Source organism: Ambystoma mexicanum, chromosome 6q (assembly GCF_040938575.1).
Source record: "Ambystoma mexicanum isolate Mex_15411 chromosome 6q, UKY_AmexF1_1, whole genome shotgun sequence".
In the NCBI taxonomy this organism is placed as follows: Eukaryota; Metazoa; Chordata; class Amphibia; order Caudata; family Ambystomatidae; genus Ambystoma; species Ambystoma mexicanum.
In genome coordinates, this window is record NC_090937.1 from 1,357,685,679 (window position 1) to 1,357,705,255 (window position 19,577).

Genomic DNA, 19,577 nt, shown 5'->3' on the forward strand with positions numbered 1-19,577 from the left:
GGTGTTCCTGGTCATCAAGGACGCCATGGACGGTGGAGAGTGGCGTGAAGTTCTCATGAACAATGCCAGAAGGGATTATGGGGCACGGAAAGACCTCCAGGCACTATGGAGGGTACGCCACGAGCTGTCAGTCGCCGACGATGGTCTCCTGTTGAGGGGGTGCCAAATCGTTGACCCACGAGCATTGGTGGGAAAGGTGCTGCAGCTCGCCCACAAAGGTCACCAAGGGACGGCAAAGACGAAGGCATGCCTAAGGTTAAAGGTGTGGTTCCCGGACCTGGAGAGCAGGGTGGACAAATTTGTACGGTTGTGCATACCGTGCCAGGCAGCTAGTCCGGCGGAAAGAGGACCCACCCATCCAGGCCATGGAAGGAAGCGAACAACCGTGGGGGACAGTGCATGCTGACTTCGGGTCCACAGGCTGAGGAATGTACTTTCTTGCAGTGGTAGACCAGTGGTTGCGCTATCCCGAGGTGGAGCTGGTGGAATCCACGGCCAGCGATCACACCATTCTGGCCCTGCCGAAGATATTTGCCATCCATGGGTTCCCTATCGAGATGTGTTCAGATAACGGCTCGCTGTTCCAAGCGCAGCAGTTTGCCCAGTACTGTGATGAAAAGGGCATCAAGCACTGAAAGGTCACCCCACTCTGGCCCAGGGCAAATGGGGAGGTGGAACAATTTATGCGGACGCTGAACAAAGTCTTCCGAATATCGATGGAGGAGAGGAGCTCCCCCGAAACCTCTTTGAATTTCTGCGTGAGTACCGCACGTCGCGCCAGCCGAGGCCCTTTTCAAGGCTGCTGCCCGAAGTAGAGGGACGCCGCCCGGGAGTGATCGACAATGACCGAGTGCGGGCAGAGAGGGTCGTCCACAGCGAGCGGGAGAGCACCCAACGGAACCTGCCGGAGAAGGCGATTGCAGGAGGGGACACTGTGCTGGTCCGGAACGGCAGGCCGGAGGGGAAGCTGTCACTCCCGTATGAAGCACAGCAACTGGGAGTGACCCATGTCAAGGGGTCCATGATCACCGCGGCCAATGCCAGAGACACCGTCACGCAGAATGTGTCATTCTTCAAGCAGATCAAGGCAGCGCCTTCCCCTGCGATGCACGATGTGCCCAGACCTGGACCGGGGGCAGGATCTCCACCAAGGGATGATGGACCGCCAGAGGCCCCAGGGACACAAGAGACGCCTCCAGAGGAGTCCAGACGGTATCCAAGCCGCCGCACAGGTTCCAAGACTTTATCATGGACACTGCCTCGTAACCGGTGGAGGACTGTTCGTGAACTGTTAAATCGTTATTATTGTGTGCACATTTTAGAGCTGTTTCTTGTTTGGGGAAAAAGGAGCGATGTTGCCTAGTGACTACGCTGTATTACGCATGTGCGGCCCATAACGAGGCTCACGCATGCGCGCATTTAATAAAGACGGTCCCACCCAGCAGTTGCCGCCGGGTACCTGAGCAGTCGGCACACGTCCCATGTGTGTCTGTATGGTACGCATGTGTGAGTGCGTGAGAGTGCCGCGAAGGGCCTCAGGCGGCCCCCGCCATTACAACAATCATCACTTTAAACTTGGGCAGTCGTCTTGTCTTAGGTTTCTACTTACAGCTCCGTGTAGTCAATAACAATTACTCAAATGCACTCCATTTTACTCTTTCACGAACTGGGCCATTTTTTCCATAGCCATCTTCTCTTTCCTTAATGACCTATGGAACAAATTGTTTGCACTTTGCAAAACATCAATAAAATAAAACATAAAATAACGATTAGGGTCTCTAGAATGGCGCCCTCTGCTTGGATTGTTCAACGTGTGGCACTACACTTCCCTAGACGTATTTTTAATTTTAATTTTATTTAAAGCTTTACATTGGGCCAATTTACATGGGCACTGTTTCAAAACCCCAAACTGCATTAGAAGTATGGCAGACACAAACATGGAGGCACCGCCAAGGATCATTAAAAACAGTCCTATGTGTGAATAAGGTAAACTCGGAGAGACATGACGAAGTAATGAGGTAATCGGAAGAGATCATTTTACAGTACTGTAGGGTTCATGATGCAGTGGGGAGCAGGAAGGGGAACAGTTAAGATCACAATTCACACAAAAAGGGAAGCAAATTCAAGGTCATGCGTTTTAAAAATGGACCTTTAATTAGGCCAAAGTGAAGTGAGGTGAACAGGAAGAGAACAGGAAGTGCTTAGTGTAGACCTCCTGCGAGTGGTTAGTCTTTTTTTCCCTTGGGTTTTCATTGCCAGTACACAAAGTATTTGAAATCTATATCCATCTAAAAAATAATTATTGTTCCTTGTAATAACGATGCATCTTAAACTACCCAATGCCACTTTTAAGAGCCAAGCTGACTGCTCATCTGATGCTACCCCTAGAAGTGGTTGGACAGCTGAAAGGGCTCCATTTGCCTATTTTGAGAACAAGACGACTGCCCCTAGCCTCTTTTCTAGGGCCTGGGAACACGTTGAAATACACTGCATTTAAAATGAGCACCCTTTCATTTGTCATGGGGAGTGTCATGAAAATATATGTTACAACGGCTTGTATGTGGATTGGATCTTAAACCACTAGCTGTTTTCACCATTGTCTTTAGCTGCAGAAAGCATTTTAAATGAAATAGGAATACATAAATAAATAAGATTGTTTTATTCCTACAAATTCCATTCTTGCAGAAGACTCGTATTTATAGTAAAATGAGGGGATGGGACACAAAAAAGTCAGCAAGTTCTTATCAGACAGGGATATGCACCACCCTCGTAAGTCATAGTAGCATGTCAAGTTAACCATGCAAAGGTTGTGTGCTGCTAAGCTGCCTATGGCAGGCCATAAACCAGACTCGTACTAGTACCAAAAAAGTGATGGGTGGAAGGTTTTGAATTAATCTGTACCACTGGCGTTGCTCTGGGCAACCTTCCACTCCACCGTTTTTTAGCCCGTCTGCGCCATTGCAAAAGGGGTCCAGCCATATGCAAATCAGTCAGGTACAGCCACCAATGGGAGCGGCCCTGCCCAAACTCCTAGGCCAGGTCCCCTCTGCACGGAAACACCAGCAACCCCAGACATGTTTTGGCCTTTTTGGGCCTCCTCAGTGAGGTGCAGCTTGGTTCCCTATGGCGCAGCGAGCAAGGGAGCCACGTCTGGGCATACCCTCTCTCACATAGGGAGACAAACTGAAACCAAAAAAGTGATGGTGGAAGTAGACATTGTTTCAAGGGTATTTCGTTAACTTGTCAAATTAATCTTTCCCTTAAACTCAATGAAAGAAAATCACAAGGGTGCTTTTATTCTAACATTATGATGTCAGAATTAAATATACACGTCCTCCGTCTCGAATCGTAATCTAATCTATCTGCTTTCCCTGTCTTTCAATAGAATATAAGAACAACAACAACAACAACAAAAGAAGACTGAGGGTAACAATGGAGGGCTGCCTAATGGCTTCTTATTCACCCAAACCTATTCCTTAGAGTAAAGGCCTGTACCTATACAATAGTCGGTTCTTGGAGGGCTGAACTGATGTCCAGAGGTCCCAGCCAAGGTATTTTTCTCTCTCTGCTCTAGATTTTTTCTCCACTTTAAGATTATGACAGCCCCTCAGCCCCCCGTGGGTTATTCTCCTTTTCTCCCCACTTTAGGGCGCTTCTCCTTCTTACTCCCCTCCTGCGGGGTGTTCTTCCTCTTTCCCCACACTGGGTTCCTTTCCGTCTCTCTCGACCGCCTCCCTCTCCAGCTGAGCCACCATGTACCTGACTGCATTAAGTGGTGCTCCTTGGGAGGGATGGTGAATCTGGTCAATTCTCCTTCCGTTGTGAAGGTGCTTACATGACACTTCAACTGGGCTCTGTGTTGGTCTTCCGAGGCTCATCTCCCTCTGCCTCACAGCTCAGTTTGCACAGAATCGCTAATGCAAACTCTCAGCTGGGCTCCATCTCGGCCTTCCGAGGTTTTGCATCCTTGTTCTCGCAGCCTCTCTGGGTTTTACCGGCTGGCGGTCAGCTGTGTCTTGGCACACTTTGGGGATACGTGTCCGGGTCCTCGTCACCGACACTGGTGTACCTACCTTCTACACGGCCACACCGCCTCTGGTTCCTTTGCCGTAGTTAAACTCTGCAACCTCCTGTGATTGGTTGTCCCAGGAAGGCTCCTCAAGGGAGCTGGTCCACTCGTCTCTCCTTAGTCTTTGCAGGAGATTGGGCAAAGGTAAGGTCAGAATCCAGATCAGCCATTACAAATGGGTGTGTGGGATCCTTATAAACTTTGGTCCCGAGTTCCCCTATAAAGCGACGTGCAATAGGGGAGAAGGGATGGTGACCTGTAGCCCTATCAGGTTATCTGTCCACTAAAGCGCAGTCACTCCATAGGGATCCTGGTTACCCTACCCCATAGGGGGTTTAAGCATAGCAGGCTCACCTGACTAGTCCTAAAGGGGGTGGCTACCCTTTGGCGAGAGGTGATGATCTCCCTGGATTAGTCGCATGCCATACAGTGGAGGCATGTATCCAGTATACAGGAGTAGTACAGGATAATTTTCATAAGATCCGGAATACTTCGGCTGGAAACTTGGATGGTGGTCCAGTTTAGTGCTGTTACCCAGCTGTGATGTGGTCAATGGGACATCCCATATCTCAGTAACCAAGTCTTAGCAGTCTGCAAGAGGTTAGTCGACTGCTGCCGCTTGCACAGGAACCTTTGTCTGGGTCAGTGAGGCTCATGGCATGCAACTCCTAGTGCTGATTTGATCTCTGACCTCACCTTCTATTGGCGGGCGCTGTGGGGGCATTGATGGGAAGATGTGCAGAATCGTGGGCTGAAGTAATATCTAATGTAAATATTAATGTACAGCAAGTTAGTAAAATGTGTTAAGTTGTCACTGTTCATTCTCCAGGATCAGAAGTTCAAATCTGTGAACGGCCGACTCAGCCCTTCTCCTTTCTAAAGTAATTAAATATGTACCACTAAACGTTGTATTAACATGACCTATTATTACACTGGTCATTTTTTGAGGAATTTGTCAACCTCGACACCATATTCGCCAGCACAAACCACATCCCAACATGGGAAGGATGTACTTTGTCGGCCACAATAGACTACATCTACGTTTCAGCTGCCCCATTGGGGATTATTGCTTCCTTCCACATCGTCAAAACCACGGTTAGTGACCACAACTTACTGTGCACAACATGGCCAGTTACCTCACTCAAAAAAGCAACGTTTAATTTGAATGTGGAAGTTAACGCGAAAGGTAACTGCCTGTCTCTGAGCTTAAACAACGTTATCACCCTCACAAATAAAAATGCCCAGCTACAGACACCGGGAGATGCTTGCATTCCACCTGACTATGGCGCACTTCTCAACATCTTCACAGAGCCAAGGCTGAACTGTGCATCATCCATTGAAAAACCAGTTCACAACTACAATCTGACCTTGGTTGTTAGAAGACGCCTACTCAGAAAACTAAAGAGAGTATTCTCAAGATACAGTTCCGAGGTTAACAAGCAAGCCCTGATCCTCGAGAAGAAGAAAAACAAGTCGTGGCTAGTGGAGCATTGCCACTCCTTGTATCAAAGAGACTCGGACGAAATGCTGAGACTTGTATGTGGTAAAAATTCCTGCAAATTCTGGGCCCTGATCAACTCGACAGAACGAACTACTACCGACTCACTAATTAATGGCATTGGTGAAGACACCTTGACGAACGCTAGTGGAGCATCGCCACTCCTTGTATCAAAGAGACTAGGACGAAATGCTGAGACTTGTATGTGGTGAAAATTCCTGCAAATTCTGGGCCCTGATCAACTCGACAGAACGAACTACTACCGACTCACTAATTAATGGCATTGGTGAAGACACCTTGACGAACGCATTTAAAAAAACTTTACACGATCCTTCCGTACCATCTATCACCATACACGACTAAAGTGCGTCACCCTGGGTGGAACTTCACGATCGTGAAGACATCGTGGAAATGCTGAAAAAACTGAAAAATTCCAGGGCCCCCGGCCCAGATGGCCTGTCAAATATGCACCTGAAACAGCATCCTGAGGCATGGTCCGGGTTTATTAGTGAAGTGTTTCGAAGATCTACAAGAGCGAAGGAACTACCCAATTCCTGGACAACAGCCGTAGTAGTGCCTATCTACAAGAGAGGCAAGAGAGACAACCCTACAAACTTTCGTTCCATTGCTCTTAAATGTGATTGGCAAAGTGTATGGATCGCTGCTTCTTCAATACTTCCAAAGTTGGGCAAGCGGGGCACCTTGTAACGACACGTAACGACCCGTTCCAATCCGGCTTCAAAAAGAACGTAGGAACCAACACTAACATCTTAACCTTGAGCATCCTAAAAAGCAAGTCTCTAGCTGGGGGACCCAGAACCTACATGGCTTTCATTTGATAAGTTAAGCATTTGACCAAGTTGATAGAATAAGACTATGGAAGAAGCTTAGGAATTGGAACTGTCCAGCGGCCATACAGACACTAGAATACAAGTTTGGTTTGACCATCTAGGGTCCCTATCCGAAGAGATCACGACAAACCGGGGGGGGTCAAGCAAGGCTGTCCACTAGCCCTAGCGCTTTTTCTGAGCTTTATAGGCGACTACAAGGAAACTGAGCACAAGGTCAGAGCCTTTCCACCTCAACTTAGAAATACAAAAATATCAAGAATTCTGGATGCGGATGATATTATCCTAGCCGATCAAACAGCCATAGGACTTCAGAGACAGCTCAACAACTTCGCCGAATACATCACAGAAAATGGCCTTGAAATCAGCAAGTCAAAAACCAAAATTCTATTCTTTGGAAAAGGGAGAGAAAAAAGCGACACCTTTGCCTGGTATCTGGAAGGAGAACGTATTGAGAAGGTTGTCGAGTTCAAATATCTAGGGATTACGATCGACAATTCTCAACATGAAAATGGGATGCACAAACAACTGTTGACCAAAATAAAGAGCCTAACTTCACAGGCAAAAGCGATTGACAGGAAGTTCGGCCGCTCCTCTCTAACACCCATACACCCATCGTGGACTACTACAAAGCTAAGGTTGTCCCCTCACTTGTCTACGGTGCTGAAGCCATGCCAGGGATACCCAAAAAAAACCTTGCTCAAACTAGAAAGCCACTACTGGAGGGAAGTCTTGAATTTACCCAGTTCCACGCCTATGGTCTTAAGACGAGAATTGAGCCAGCTCTCGCTACTATCAATAGTAGAAAGAAACACCATGATGCTGTTTAGGAAGCTTCTGTTGGAAAACCGCCCGAAGCTACTCAAAGCTGTAAACGACGAGGCCGAGGGAGGCCATTGTATGGTCCTAAACCATTGGTTTGAAGATCAAGAAGCCAAATTGAAACTGATTCAGTGCTCCAAAAAAGAGCTAATGGAGAATCCTATGAAAATTCACAAAAAACTGAATGAACTTGATTGGGCCTATACCTGTGATCAGGCCTCATCTTATAAACTGGTCTTGCAGTTTCCACCCATGAGCCACAAACGCCATGTCCTGCAACAATTCGTGGAAAAATATCCTAATCGGAAGATGAGGAGTGCTTTCTTAAGAGCTCGCCTCAACTTGCTACACACCAACGAAATTCGGAAGATACGAGGCAAGGCAATTTCAAACAAATGCAGATTCTGTAAATACCCTTCTGTAGTTGAAACATCGAGGCACCTCCTCCTATCATGTCCAGGAGTCGAAACCATCAGAAGACCGTATTTGAAACCTGTTCTAGCTGCAGCTCATATTTTCGACGAAGAGGTCTGGTGGTAAAGGCTAATTGGGAGTGGACGAACAACCTGGGTAACAGCAACAGCAAAAATTCTGGATGCGATTCCATCAAACAAAGACAAAGAAAAATAGTCAAACAGACAAAGGATCTGATGGACAACGAAACACAAAATCTTTTTAAAACCCTAGAGTTAAATAAAGTATAAAAAAAAAAAAATTGCAGAGCAAACCCTATTTAATACATGCATGCTTGAAGATTACATTGTATGAGGAAGCATGAAGTTAATTTATGTTTTGGTAAACACTTGTTTTGATAAATTATTTCTTTTCTCGTTTAACCATTTTGATCACATTATCTTCTAGAATGTCTTCAACAAACCAAAGATCTTATATTGAAACTCCTACAACACCGCAGTCAACTGATGGAAAAGCTGCATCGAACCCAAAAGGGGGAACAAGTGATGTTCCTTAACCAGGTGCAGCAAAGTGCAGATCCAGTGGAGTTTCTTAAGGTACACTTTTCTACAGATGCTCGTCTGTCACCCTCTCTGTGCCTATACCCATCATTTCATAGGAAATGATTGGATCTACTTTATATGACCCCACTTTTTTTCCAAATTTAAATACGGGCGGAGACGCCCCTCAACATCACCTTATTCCCACTACCTTAATGTATTCCCTTACCCCAGCACCCATTTATTTGTTTTAGAAAAAGGTGCTCTAAAACCGGAAAATTCGATTGAAGGTATTCAGCATTTCAGGCTTGCTATTTGCAACTGCATTTATTTCAGGCGATACCAAATATTTTCTTGTCTTTTCAGTTGTACCTTTTTCCAGCAACCTAAGCTATTTACCGCCTCCCAACTATCACTAATATTTTCCTTTATGCATATGTTTCCAAATATCTCTGTTTTTACAATACCTCATATCACCTTACATTGCTATGCATTTATGAAGTATGTTGGAAGCATTAGCACGGCCTATATAGACTGGAACATCATTACTGTCGATGATATTCAGGTCTACGCCACATTCACAGTGATAGTTGAAGTACTACAATATAATTTGTGTACACCCAAGTATTTTCTAGTCTAGATTATAGTTTGGATGTTTTGTGTTACGATTAGATTGAGTTGTGATTTATGTGAGGAGATTAGCGTGACAACAATATTGGGATTCCTTTGTGTGTGCTGATTATGACCCAGCCCTGATTTCTATAGGGCTCCTGAGCCACTTTTCTCTTAGATAAAATTTCAGTGGGCAATTCTCAAAGTAATACGTCTTGTGTTTGTGCCTCTTTATTCTAGCAACTTGGCACAGTTCGCTATCAAGCCTAGGATTCCTTTTGTCAGATCCAGGGTTATTTTTAACATCTTGGTGGGTGTGAGTCCCAGACTTGCAAAACTTTACACGGCTTGGTCCTCTCTTCTGCCAAGCCAGTGTTTTCTCATTGACTGTTTCTCTTTCTTTCACTGGGTCCCATACCCTCTCTTTCTCATATGGATGCAGGTCCCAGACACGCACTGGTGTGGTGCACTGCTTGTATGACTCTCCTGCCAAGTATACAACTCATTCAGGGTCCCATACCCTCTGAATATGACTTTATATTCACCCGGTTGCACCTCCTGGGCTCCCCATAAACCTGTTTCCTTCCTTCAGCGGTTCCCGTGCTGGTGCGTCCCTTTGCAAGGCTCTGGTAATGCTTGGGCTTCCAGCAGAGTCTGCAGTGGCTATGCAGTCTTCCGATGCTTCCCGGCTGCAGTCTTTTTCTCCCGCACTTTGCTGGGGCATGGGACGTAACCTGAGTAGTCCTCTCCTGGCAGACCACATCTAGGTTCTCCCTTTCCTCCCAGTATGGCTTCCCTTGTGGCTTCTGCAGTTCCGCCTCAGAGGACCACTCTCTCCTGTCCATATTCCCGCCAAGCTCCTTTCAAACTCCCATGTGGGATTGTTGTACTCCTTTGGGCCAATAACTTGTCTTGAGAAGCTAGACCGCTCACTCTGCTTCTCTAGAGGGATCCTTGGACTCCTGGTGATTTTCTTCTTCACAGTACCAGTACCACATACCAGTCCTAAAACCATATGTATGATCCTTTGTCCCTTCTGGTCTTCATTCTTGTTATGTAGATTGGATTGACTGACTTGGCAACACAATAAATTAACTCTAGAGAGGGGGAGTAGGAGGATTTAGGGTTCGAGAAGAGGTTAAGTGTATTGGAGCAGGGACAAACAACATTCTCTGGTAATGGTCGTCCCCAATCACATAGGGGGATTCCTTCCCCATGTGATCTTTCCTTGGTGCACCATCCCTAACGGGACTGTTTTACTGTGGATGCACCACCATGGCCCCATTGAAAAGATCTCCCCCTAGGGAATGTGAGGAACTCATGGTGGCAACAAGTAAGACAGACACACATGATCACAGTTCAAGGGTGTTTATTGAACAATGAATTATGTACGCAGGGTGGAAAAACGCCTATTCTAAACCTAAATCTAAGGTGGTAGCAAGCGTCTACCATCAAATGAAAAATAAGGCAGTCCTAGTGGCGTTGTCAAATAAAAAGGGCCTATACTAAGAAACCTATTGCCAAACCTTATAACTAATACAAAAAGGGGTGTGGGATAGTTCAAAAGAAAAGAAAGAAGTGTTCTCAAATAATATGTCAAGATGCAGTAGCCTGGGTCTCCCTTCCCCACCTTTTGAGCACTGGGTAAGGTGGGATCTTGGAGCACAGTACAGTCTGGGGCTTCTCCATCACGAGACAACAGTTCCAAAGGCAGGTCTCAAGACTGTCAATGGCCATGTTGATTCCTTGAAAGTGTCTCGACTTCGAGGACCTGATGTCTTCAATTAACAAAAACAAAAATTCCTTTAACAAATGAAAAGTTTGTTTCCAATGTTTGCTGGGTGATGGGTTCACCCTTGGGTCCACCACTTCTGGGAGCTGACTCTTCTCAATTGTTTCTCACGGTTTCATGTAGGCATGATGGCTTCAGCCTTGGGTCCACCTCTCTGACCTTTCTCAATTATTTACCACAGTTTCACGTAGGGTTCTGGCTTAACCCATGGGTCCCCCTCTTCTGGGCACTGACCCTTCTCAACACTTTCAACTAATTAACAAGACAGTTCTTTTTCAGCAAACTTTGGATTGTAACTTTCTACCCCTGGACCTTCCTCGGCTGGGCTTGGACCCTAGAAAAAGAGAATGACACTGCTCTTCCCCTTGTTTTACAATGTTTCTCGCTTTCACAAATTTCAATGTCCTTTCAAACAGTTCATAGTGGACATCCCTCGGCCAGGTTCACCTTGTCAATGCACTGTTTCTCTGGACTTTTGACCTCTTCCAGCGACTCTCCTATGGCCTTCTGGTACCCATAGTTTCGCTCTGATGGAGATCAATCAGTGTCTCTTGAGTTAGCACACATGTGGTGCCAGCTTCCCTTTGTAGCTGGTCTCCCCTTAACACGTTTTACATTTAATTTACGTGCGCTTAGGGCCCTTTAGGAACATGCATGTAATGGATGCGATCACACAGACAAACTCCAAGTCCAAATAACGAACCAACTCAGGAAGATGTCAAAGTACTGTTTTATTAACAATTATCTAAAATAGGGAGTTACAACATACATCATCGGATGTACACTCGATTTCTCTGTGATCTTTTCACAAAACAAAGGTTATATATCCAAAATACGTCAGAGGTGACATCATACTATGTAGCAAATAATGAAAAACCTACTGGGGATCGGGATTGGCTTAAGGGGAACATCTAAGTATATTATCTATTGGAACTATGAGTTTAATGGCTGCCCACTGTCAGGTGGACTACATATCCTACCTCTAAAATATGTTGTCTTCAGAAACATTAAATACACAGTTTCTCATTGGTTCTAAAACTATAAGGCCCTTCATTATATGAACCACTACAATTGGTTGGCACGCATTTGTAATGTCTGGAACATTCGGTTCACTTAACAGCACGTGAGCCCAGACCCAGATGCAAGGAGATGGGGCCAGACTCTACCGCACCACCCAATTAGCCCAACATCTCATCAACCATACCTCTGCTATGAAGATGGTCTTTGAACTTGGCCTTGCAAAGTATCCTTATCTCTTTTTAGAATACACAGGAGTGAAGGCACTCGCTATCGTGTTTTTGGACTCCCAGTTCTGACTCTATTTTCATCCTTGGCTCATACGATTTGGTCCATTTTGCAGCTTTTAAATGTCTTAAATGAATTGGTGTTCTTCTTTGCATCTTATCAAGGGATGATTCATCCTTTGTATGTTCACTCTTTTCCAGAATAGATCGATGACCTTGCTGCTTCAATCTTGACTCCAGGCCAGACAGCCTGACCATGCAGCTCCATTATTGAGCTAGCTTATATTCTTGCTGCAACATAGTTTTCCCTTCCTTCTTCATGGGTCTTGGCTTACATTCATGATACCAATGTCCAGCTTCTATCCAATGGCGGCTTCGCCTGCATTCTATTCACTACATACAGCCAGCTTCTATGACGACTTAGTCTGATTTTGTTTCAGCGTCTGTACAATTATTGAATGTTTGATTCCCTGCAGTGCTTTGGGCACGTACAACCTTCTTTTACGTATTTAAAAGTTCACTTGATTCTTTACTTCATCGTTAGTCTCTTCAGGATCTATACATCTTTATTCAAGCCAGTATCCTGAGATGTCATTCATACTATTTTATGATGTCACAGGCCTCATTTCTTTGCTCCTTCTCATATTCCTTCAGGGAGTTCAACCCTCAAATTATCGTCCCTTCGGGGATACATTTGATAGGATTGTCTCAATAGGTATCATCTTTCGAACATACATTGCAGTATTGGCACAACTGCTGGCATCATACAATGCACGATCTCAAGCTTCCAACATATGAGAGTTAGGGGGCAGGATTTCCTGCTGCGGCATGCAGCTGCTCATTTACATTTCCCCCTCTGGTAGAGTCCTTGACCACCTCCTCAATTGCTTCCACATCAAGGTTTTTTTCTCTTGAAGAAGTGTTTCTTTGGTGTCCATATCTTCATCACCCCTCTCAGGGAGCCTACAGATTTGACATGTTCATCTAAACTCTAGGTCATGTGGTTACATTTTCCATTCGGGGTACAATAGACGCATCATCCCACATACTTTTTATTATAATAATAATTTAGCATTTATATAGCGCTACAAACCCTCAGGCATCTGAACGTTGTTTATTATTAGCCACAGTGTGTGGTGCTCATTTATCAACCTTGGAAGACTCTGCACTGATGTCAAAGTGAGCGCTCTACTCGCTGTGCTATCGGACCGTGCTATCTTTGGATACAGGTACTTCGTTCCTTCAGGTTCTATGATGCTGGCCTCTAAGTATTTCCTGAGAGTGTCATCAGTCAGTTCGTTGGTGTTTGGTTCAGGTTTGACATCAATCATGATCTAAATCCCTACCACCTTTTTTGTAGTTTTCTTGCATTGGGCAATCACCATCCTGACTACGCGCAATCTAAACATCACCATCACCATCACCAGTATTACTCCAAGAACCTTAATTACGTTCGCCAACCACTGAGGGATCCATGAAAATAAGCAAGCAAACCAATTGTCATCTTCAATACCATCTGTCTCATCTTCCCTCTTGTTATGCAGGTCTGTCAACAACGTTATGGCCTCTGTCAAGGTCCCATTTTGTTCATCGTGAGAAGGTGTGAATGTGCGACATGATGGCCTGATTTTGGCACAAACTCCTCCTTGCATTGTTGTGATCATATCAAGGACATATTGATTCTGGAGGGTCATCAGTAGTATAGCTCTCAGCTCTTGTTTAATGGCGTTGAATCACTTTATGGTAGCATTGATTGTCTGCAGAAGCCCCCATCTAGTGATTTGTAACCACTTGGGATTCTCCACTGTTTGAATTCCAGGCATGAAGATAGTCATCAGTATGGTAGCAGTCTTGCTGAACAACCCATGCTCCTCATGAATCGTATGATATGCTGTTATCGATTTAGCTGAGAAATAATTGTATATTTTTGTCCATCTGAGAAGTTCAAGTGATCTTCTTTTTCTAAAGTGGGCATCTACTTTTGGAAATTCACCAATTTTCGGGTCGCTTTGAGGAATCACTAATGCTGGAACATGAATAATCACCAAGGAACATGCTCCTTAAGGATGGTTGTCGCTTCTCCCATCCTGGGAACATTAATTGTGGTTTTGAATTCTTTATCATATCCCACGTGGTTCTTTGTGTCTTCAGAAGCATAATGTTGCATTAACCAATGGGATTACAACTACTGGGCCTGATTCGTCTTCTACCCATATCAACAGTTTGGAGTACTTGGACCATGACTTTAAGCAGCCATCATTAACATTATGCACCTCTTGTACGTAATCTGTTTTCAGCAGATAATATGCACATCCTTCTTCCTATCCCTTCTTGGAATTCACTCGTCCATAGATCAATAATTGTTTGTTCCCAACACCCAGGCGATCCGGCTATTTCCTTCACATCTGGGAAATTTACCATCTTAATTTTTTCAACGATCATCTTATCCTGTCCTGCGGTAGTATACACAAGCATCTTGTTTTTCCAGCCAGGTTCATTTTACATTTGTATAGTCTTGATGTACTCCTCCTGGTATGGAAACAACCATTTTGATCTCCATCGCAAGGTCGCCCAACTTCCTTGGAACTGTCCTCGAGTGTTCTATGTTGCAAGATGGCTGAGGCACTTAGCACCGTGCTCTGGAACCTCTTTTGCAATTAAAGTTTTTACTGTATTCATGCCATAGGAGATGACAGAGCAGACCTAGCAACCCTCAGTAGATGCTTTTTCACCCACCTTTTTCATGTGTTGGTACCACATGTTATTTCCCAGGCGAGATGTATTATCTAGATAGGTATTTATCCCTTAACTATCTTCCTCTGCATCTCTTTTGTGTCTCCCAATATATTTATAGAAATCAAAGAGCCTGTATTTATTTGTTTTCACATTGGGGAGAACCATAAAACTCTTTCTTCAGCAGAAGAACTAAGATGATAGACTGTGAAAAATAAGGAATAGAAACACAACGAGAACAATCATACAAATATATATCATGCATATCATGCATATATCATGCATAGAAATTCAGGCATCCATTTCTCGCACCATCCTACTGCTTTCTGAACTTGTTCACCATCTATGATCATGCCATCTTCTTCATTAATAATTTTTAATACACATCAAATTCCTTTATATTTGCAACTGTAACATTTGTTAAATTATAGCAATAAAGGAGTCTTGACCATTTTTAGAATCCTGCAATAAAATGTGAATATTAACATCTCTTCTAACAAGAGCAGGGTAAGATTGAAGTATGAACACAGAGACAGCAACCACAAGCCGATGAATGTCTCTGTTTGCAGGTACCATATGTTTTGATCACCTAAAACAAATATTCTCCACAAAATGAATCTTGATACTGGTATTGTTTCCAATTTCTGGTCAAGAACTGACGTTTGGGCATAACTCTGATGCATTATTCTCTACTTCAATATACTTCTAGAAGTTCATTTAAAAATTCCTGGAATTCTCTGCAAGTCCTTGCACTCCCAGCTAAAATAAATATAAGGAGTGTCTATTGAATTCCAGTACAAATGAAGTATGTGTCAATCACTCGTTGCTTTATTGTCCTCCTTCTTACTCATTGATTGAGTCTGCACACATGGAAATTCTTCTTCTTGTCTTGCTTCTGGATCAGCAACAGTGGGAGGGAAGGTAGTGCCTTTATAAATCTTCATGTCACTCAAGTGCAACCAAGCTCTTCTCCCTTGTACTTTAGCTACAGAAGGGGACACTTCTTCAACAATGAAAGGGCCATGGAACCGCCACTTCCTGGTAAACATTTTAAGTAACACTAGTGAACTGGATATTCCCAGCCCCTTTGATAAGCAGCAATTACCTTTGAGATGTATCAGGATGCAAATCGTACTCCTACACAAAATAATGGAGCCAATTTAGGAAGTTGACAAAAGTAAGACTGTTAATATCAATTATCTAAAACAGGGAGCATAACGAACATCAACGCAAATGCTCGATCTTCAAAACTCTCAGAAAAAACTGTATTTTTATAAGCGAACTGTGTCATCACTGATGTCTAACCTAAGTGTTGCCAACGTCATCCTACATGGCAAACTACAAAAACCTAACAGAGGGAGTGATTGGTTCTAAGTGAATATCTAAGTGCATGATCCATTCTAGTCTAAGAAAAAGTGTAACTATGTGTTTGGTTACTTAACATCAGGTGGGGCAATTAAGCCCTCCTCTAAAAATGACCACTATGAACATCACTAAATACACAACGTCCCATTGGTCTTCGCACTATATGACCCCGGAATATGCAGGTCCTCTACAATTTGTTGACACCCTGTCCATTTTCAGTATTTTCTACCTGCGTTAGCAGCCTGCAGCCTGGGCGTCCAAATGATGGTGAGGTTGACTTAACTTTAGTTTCCCACCAATTATATCGATCCATCATCACCTCGTGGTCTACTGTCAATTAGACCTTTGAACTTCGTCCTTGAGAGTGTTCTTAGCTTTGAGAAAATTAGGGAGTGAGCAGCACAGTCTTCCTCCATGCATAGGTGCGACCATCCTGTTGTTCCAACTACATGCTTCCATGTGACTAGAGACCATAAAATTAAGCCTTTTCAGGGATTTAATATTTTATTCCAATAGACCTCTGATGTCGTCTTTGTCATGTTCACTCCTTCTGGACAGGAGGTTTGTTCTTTCACACGATTTATATCCAAAGTCAGTTTACTCCAGTTTGATGAGAACTTGGCTTCCTGGGGCTCGTCCGAACTTGCCTTTCTGAGCTTCGCTTCTGTAATTCAATGTCTACTTTTTAAACTGCGACATATTGAACTAAGGCTTTTTTGCTAATGTCCAACCTGCTTTAATACGTTTAGTGGAAGCATCCATAAAGCTCTCATTCCTATGTATGTATACGTTGGTGCTTGCCGCAATCTGTTTTACTATAAGCTTAGAGCTAGCTTCACGATTACTTTGCTTCTTGTGTTTCCTCTGTATCTGTACACGTGTAAAATTATTTAATATCTTCATCTGTTTCTGTGACATACTTTTCTACAATTTGAGACCAAGATGTCACTTATCCTTATTACTTTCTTGATGCATTATAGAATATCTGCATTCTCTGGTCACTGCATCTTGATATGTTGTATGGAGCTGAATATGAAATATTTGTCAATGGCTTGTAACACTACCACTCATCCTTGTGGTTTATTAGTTCTGCTTCTTCAGGGCTCTCGTTCAGATGGCCATCATGTTTCTTTGTATGTAGATATGGTTTCCTCAATGGGTACCTTGGCTCCCAGATTCTCTTAGGTACTGGCCCTTTCACAGGTACTGGACTGAGTCCATATTCTGCTTTGTCGATTCAGCTGTTCAGTATATGTCTCATACTCTGGTTTCCAGCATACAGGAAAATGAGCGGGTCGATTGAGGTGGGGGTACTTGGCTCCTTCTCTACACTCCCCCCTCTGGGCGATTCATTGTCCACTCCCACATCATCTTTCACATCCAGGTAACTCGGCCTGAAGAACAACTCCTTTGGGACCCATGTATTGATGACTCCCTTCAGGCATCCTGCTGTTTTCACATGTTCATCTTTATTCCATGTCATAAGCTGGCACTGTCCACTTGGACTACAGTAGATCCATCTTCCTACATATTTCTTATGATTCTTCGGATACAGGAACTTTGTCCCCTCAGGTGCAAGGATACTGACCTTCACAAAGTCTCTGATCTCTTCATCTGTCAGGTCTTTGGGCTTCCATCCTGATTCGGCATCGACCATGATCTTCATCCCTGTGGCCTTCTTTGCTTTCTTCTTGCATTGTGAGATTATTATCTTGATTACACAAAATCCAAGCAATATCATTACTATTAGGGCTCAAAGGAACTTGAAAATGTCTGTCATCCAATGTGGGACCCAAGAGAAGAGTGATACAAACCAGCTGTCATCAGCAATGTCTTCTACTTCCTCTATCATCTGGCCTTGGAGTTTTGTCAGCATTTCTATAGCCTCTGTCAATGTTCAATTCTCGTCATCACGAGAAAGTATAAATGTGCAGCATGATTCTTTGATTTTTGCACAAACGCCTCCATCCATCGCTGTGATCATGTCCAAGACCTATCTGTTACGCAGAGTCATCCGTATTATGGCTCTCATTTCTTCTCTGATTGCATTGAATCCCTTTATTGTAGTGTTAATTTTCTGCAGAAATTCCCACCTGGTGATTTGTAGCCACTTGGTGTTCGCTCCAACCTGAACAGCCATCATGAAGATCAACGTGAACACGGATGAGGTCTGGCTACACAGTCTGTGCTCATATGATATGGCATCAAAAACTTCTATTGATTTAGCTGAGAGGTAGTTCTCTCTCTTGATCTTCTTGATCAGCTCCACAGACCTCTTCTTCCTCAGGTGAGCATCTGCTTTTGGGAAACTGTCAATGTGTAAATCACCTTTTGGAATCGCTAAAGCTAAAACATGGACATTCACCAATGTGCATATTCCTCCCCAGTCTGCAGGCAATCTGATATAGGCTCTGGCTGCACAAGCCCAATAATGATCCATGATCACTGCTGTACCATATACCATTCCTGGATCATCAAAGATCCAACCGCAGTGCTTATTTTATCCAACTTTTCTTGTGTCATTATTTCTGAAGCACAGCTTTGAACTTTCCAGGGGTACAATCTGCACAGGTCCTCCTCTGTCTTCAACCCAAGAGAGTAATTTAGCAAGCCTTGGCCATAATGGCTTACAGCCATTCAGCACAATGTTGATGACTGGATCCAATGATCATGCAGGCTCTGCAGACGACCACTCCTTCTTTCCATCCATCGGGTGATAACACAGATCCAAAGATCTGCATTTGACCTCTATTCTTCCATCTTTGAACCTCTTTTGCAGATTTTCGTGCAACCTCCAATTTCTTATTTACTTCCCATCTGATTCCAGCTCCTTTTACTCCAGGCCTTTCATATCTGATCACATGATTCTTGGTATGGGCTCTGTTTCTTGTTTTAGTATCTTGCACGTAGTCATCTTCATCTGCATATGTCCATTCAGTTGCCCATTTGAGGTAGGCATCTCAATCCATAAACTGGCCTCTGGTTTTGCAAAGTGCTATGTGCGAAAGACAATGAGCTGTCTGGACATCTATATCGATAGCTATGAAGATTTTAGACTTCCCAGTACTGTATGGCATGAGTGCACACAAAAAGCATTCCTCATTCGAGGTCCCTCTTCCTACTTCTTTCATGTGCTGGTATCAAATGTTATTTCCCAAGTGTGCTGTACTGTCCAGATAATCATCTAGCTCTAAATCATCTTTGTGAGTGTTTCTTTTAGTTCTCATTCTCCTCATGTGACCCTCCAGAATCATGTCATGAAGTGTGTCAGCATAACTCCTTCTTTTTGGATAAATCATAGGCACATCTGTCAGTGGACGATGTACACTTGTTAATGTTGCCTTGGTGGGAGAAAGTTTGGAAAGTTTCCTTTGCCCAACTGCCCATTTAGACCTGAAAAAGTCTTGCATAAACTATATATATATATATATATATATATATATATATATATATATATATTGGTCTTCTAGGAGTTATCTCTGAGTTCTTCATTACAGGATCAGGTGTATTTGCATTTATTACTTGCATAGGCACTTTGTCTGGCAACCTCTCATCTTGCCCATTTTGCCAGACCTGCTTCTTGTGTACAAACAGAATTTCCACAACCTTTCTTACGTGTGAATGATTGCTAATGGTGCTTA

The 19,577-nt window shown here is 43.8% G+C and overlaps 1 protein-coding gene across 3 annotated transcripts in view; it reads left to right on the forward strand.

Moving 5' to 3' along the window:
- EVC (EvC ciliary complex subunit 1) overlaps nucleotides 1–19,577 on the forward strand; it is a 946,714-nt gene that overhangs the window by 348,439 nt on the left and 578,698 nt on the right. For all 3 annotated transcript variants that reach the window (XM_069631973.1, XM_069631974.1, XM_069631975.1), the window contains one exon: nucleotides 8,099–8,247. In XM_069631973.1, coding sequence (XP_069488074.1) covers nucleotides 8,099–8,247 — 149 coding nt within the window. The remainder of the gene's footprint in view (nucleotides 1–8,098; nucleotides 8,248–19,577) is intronic.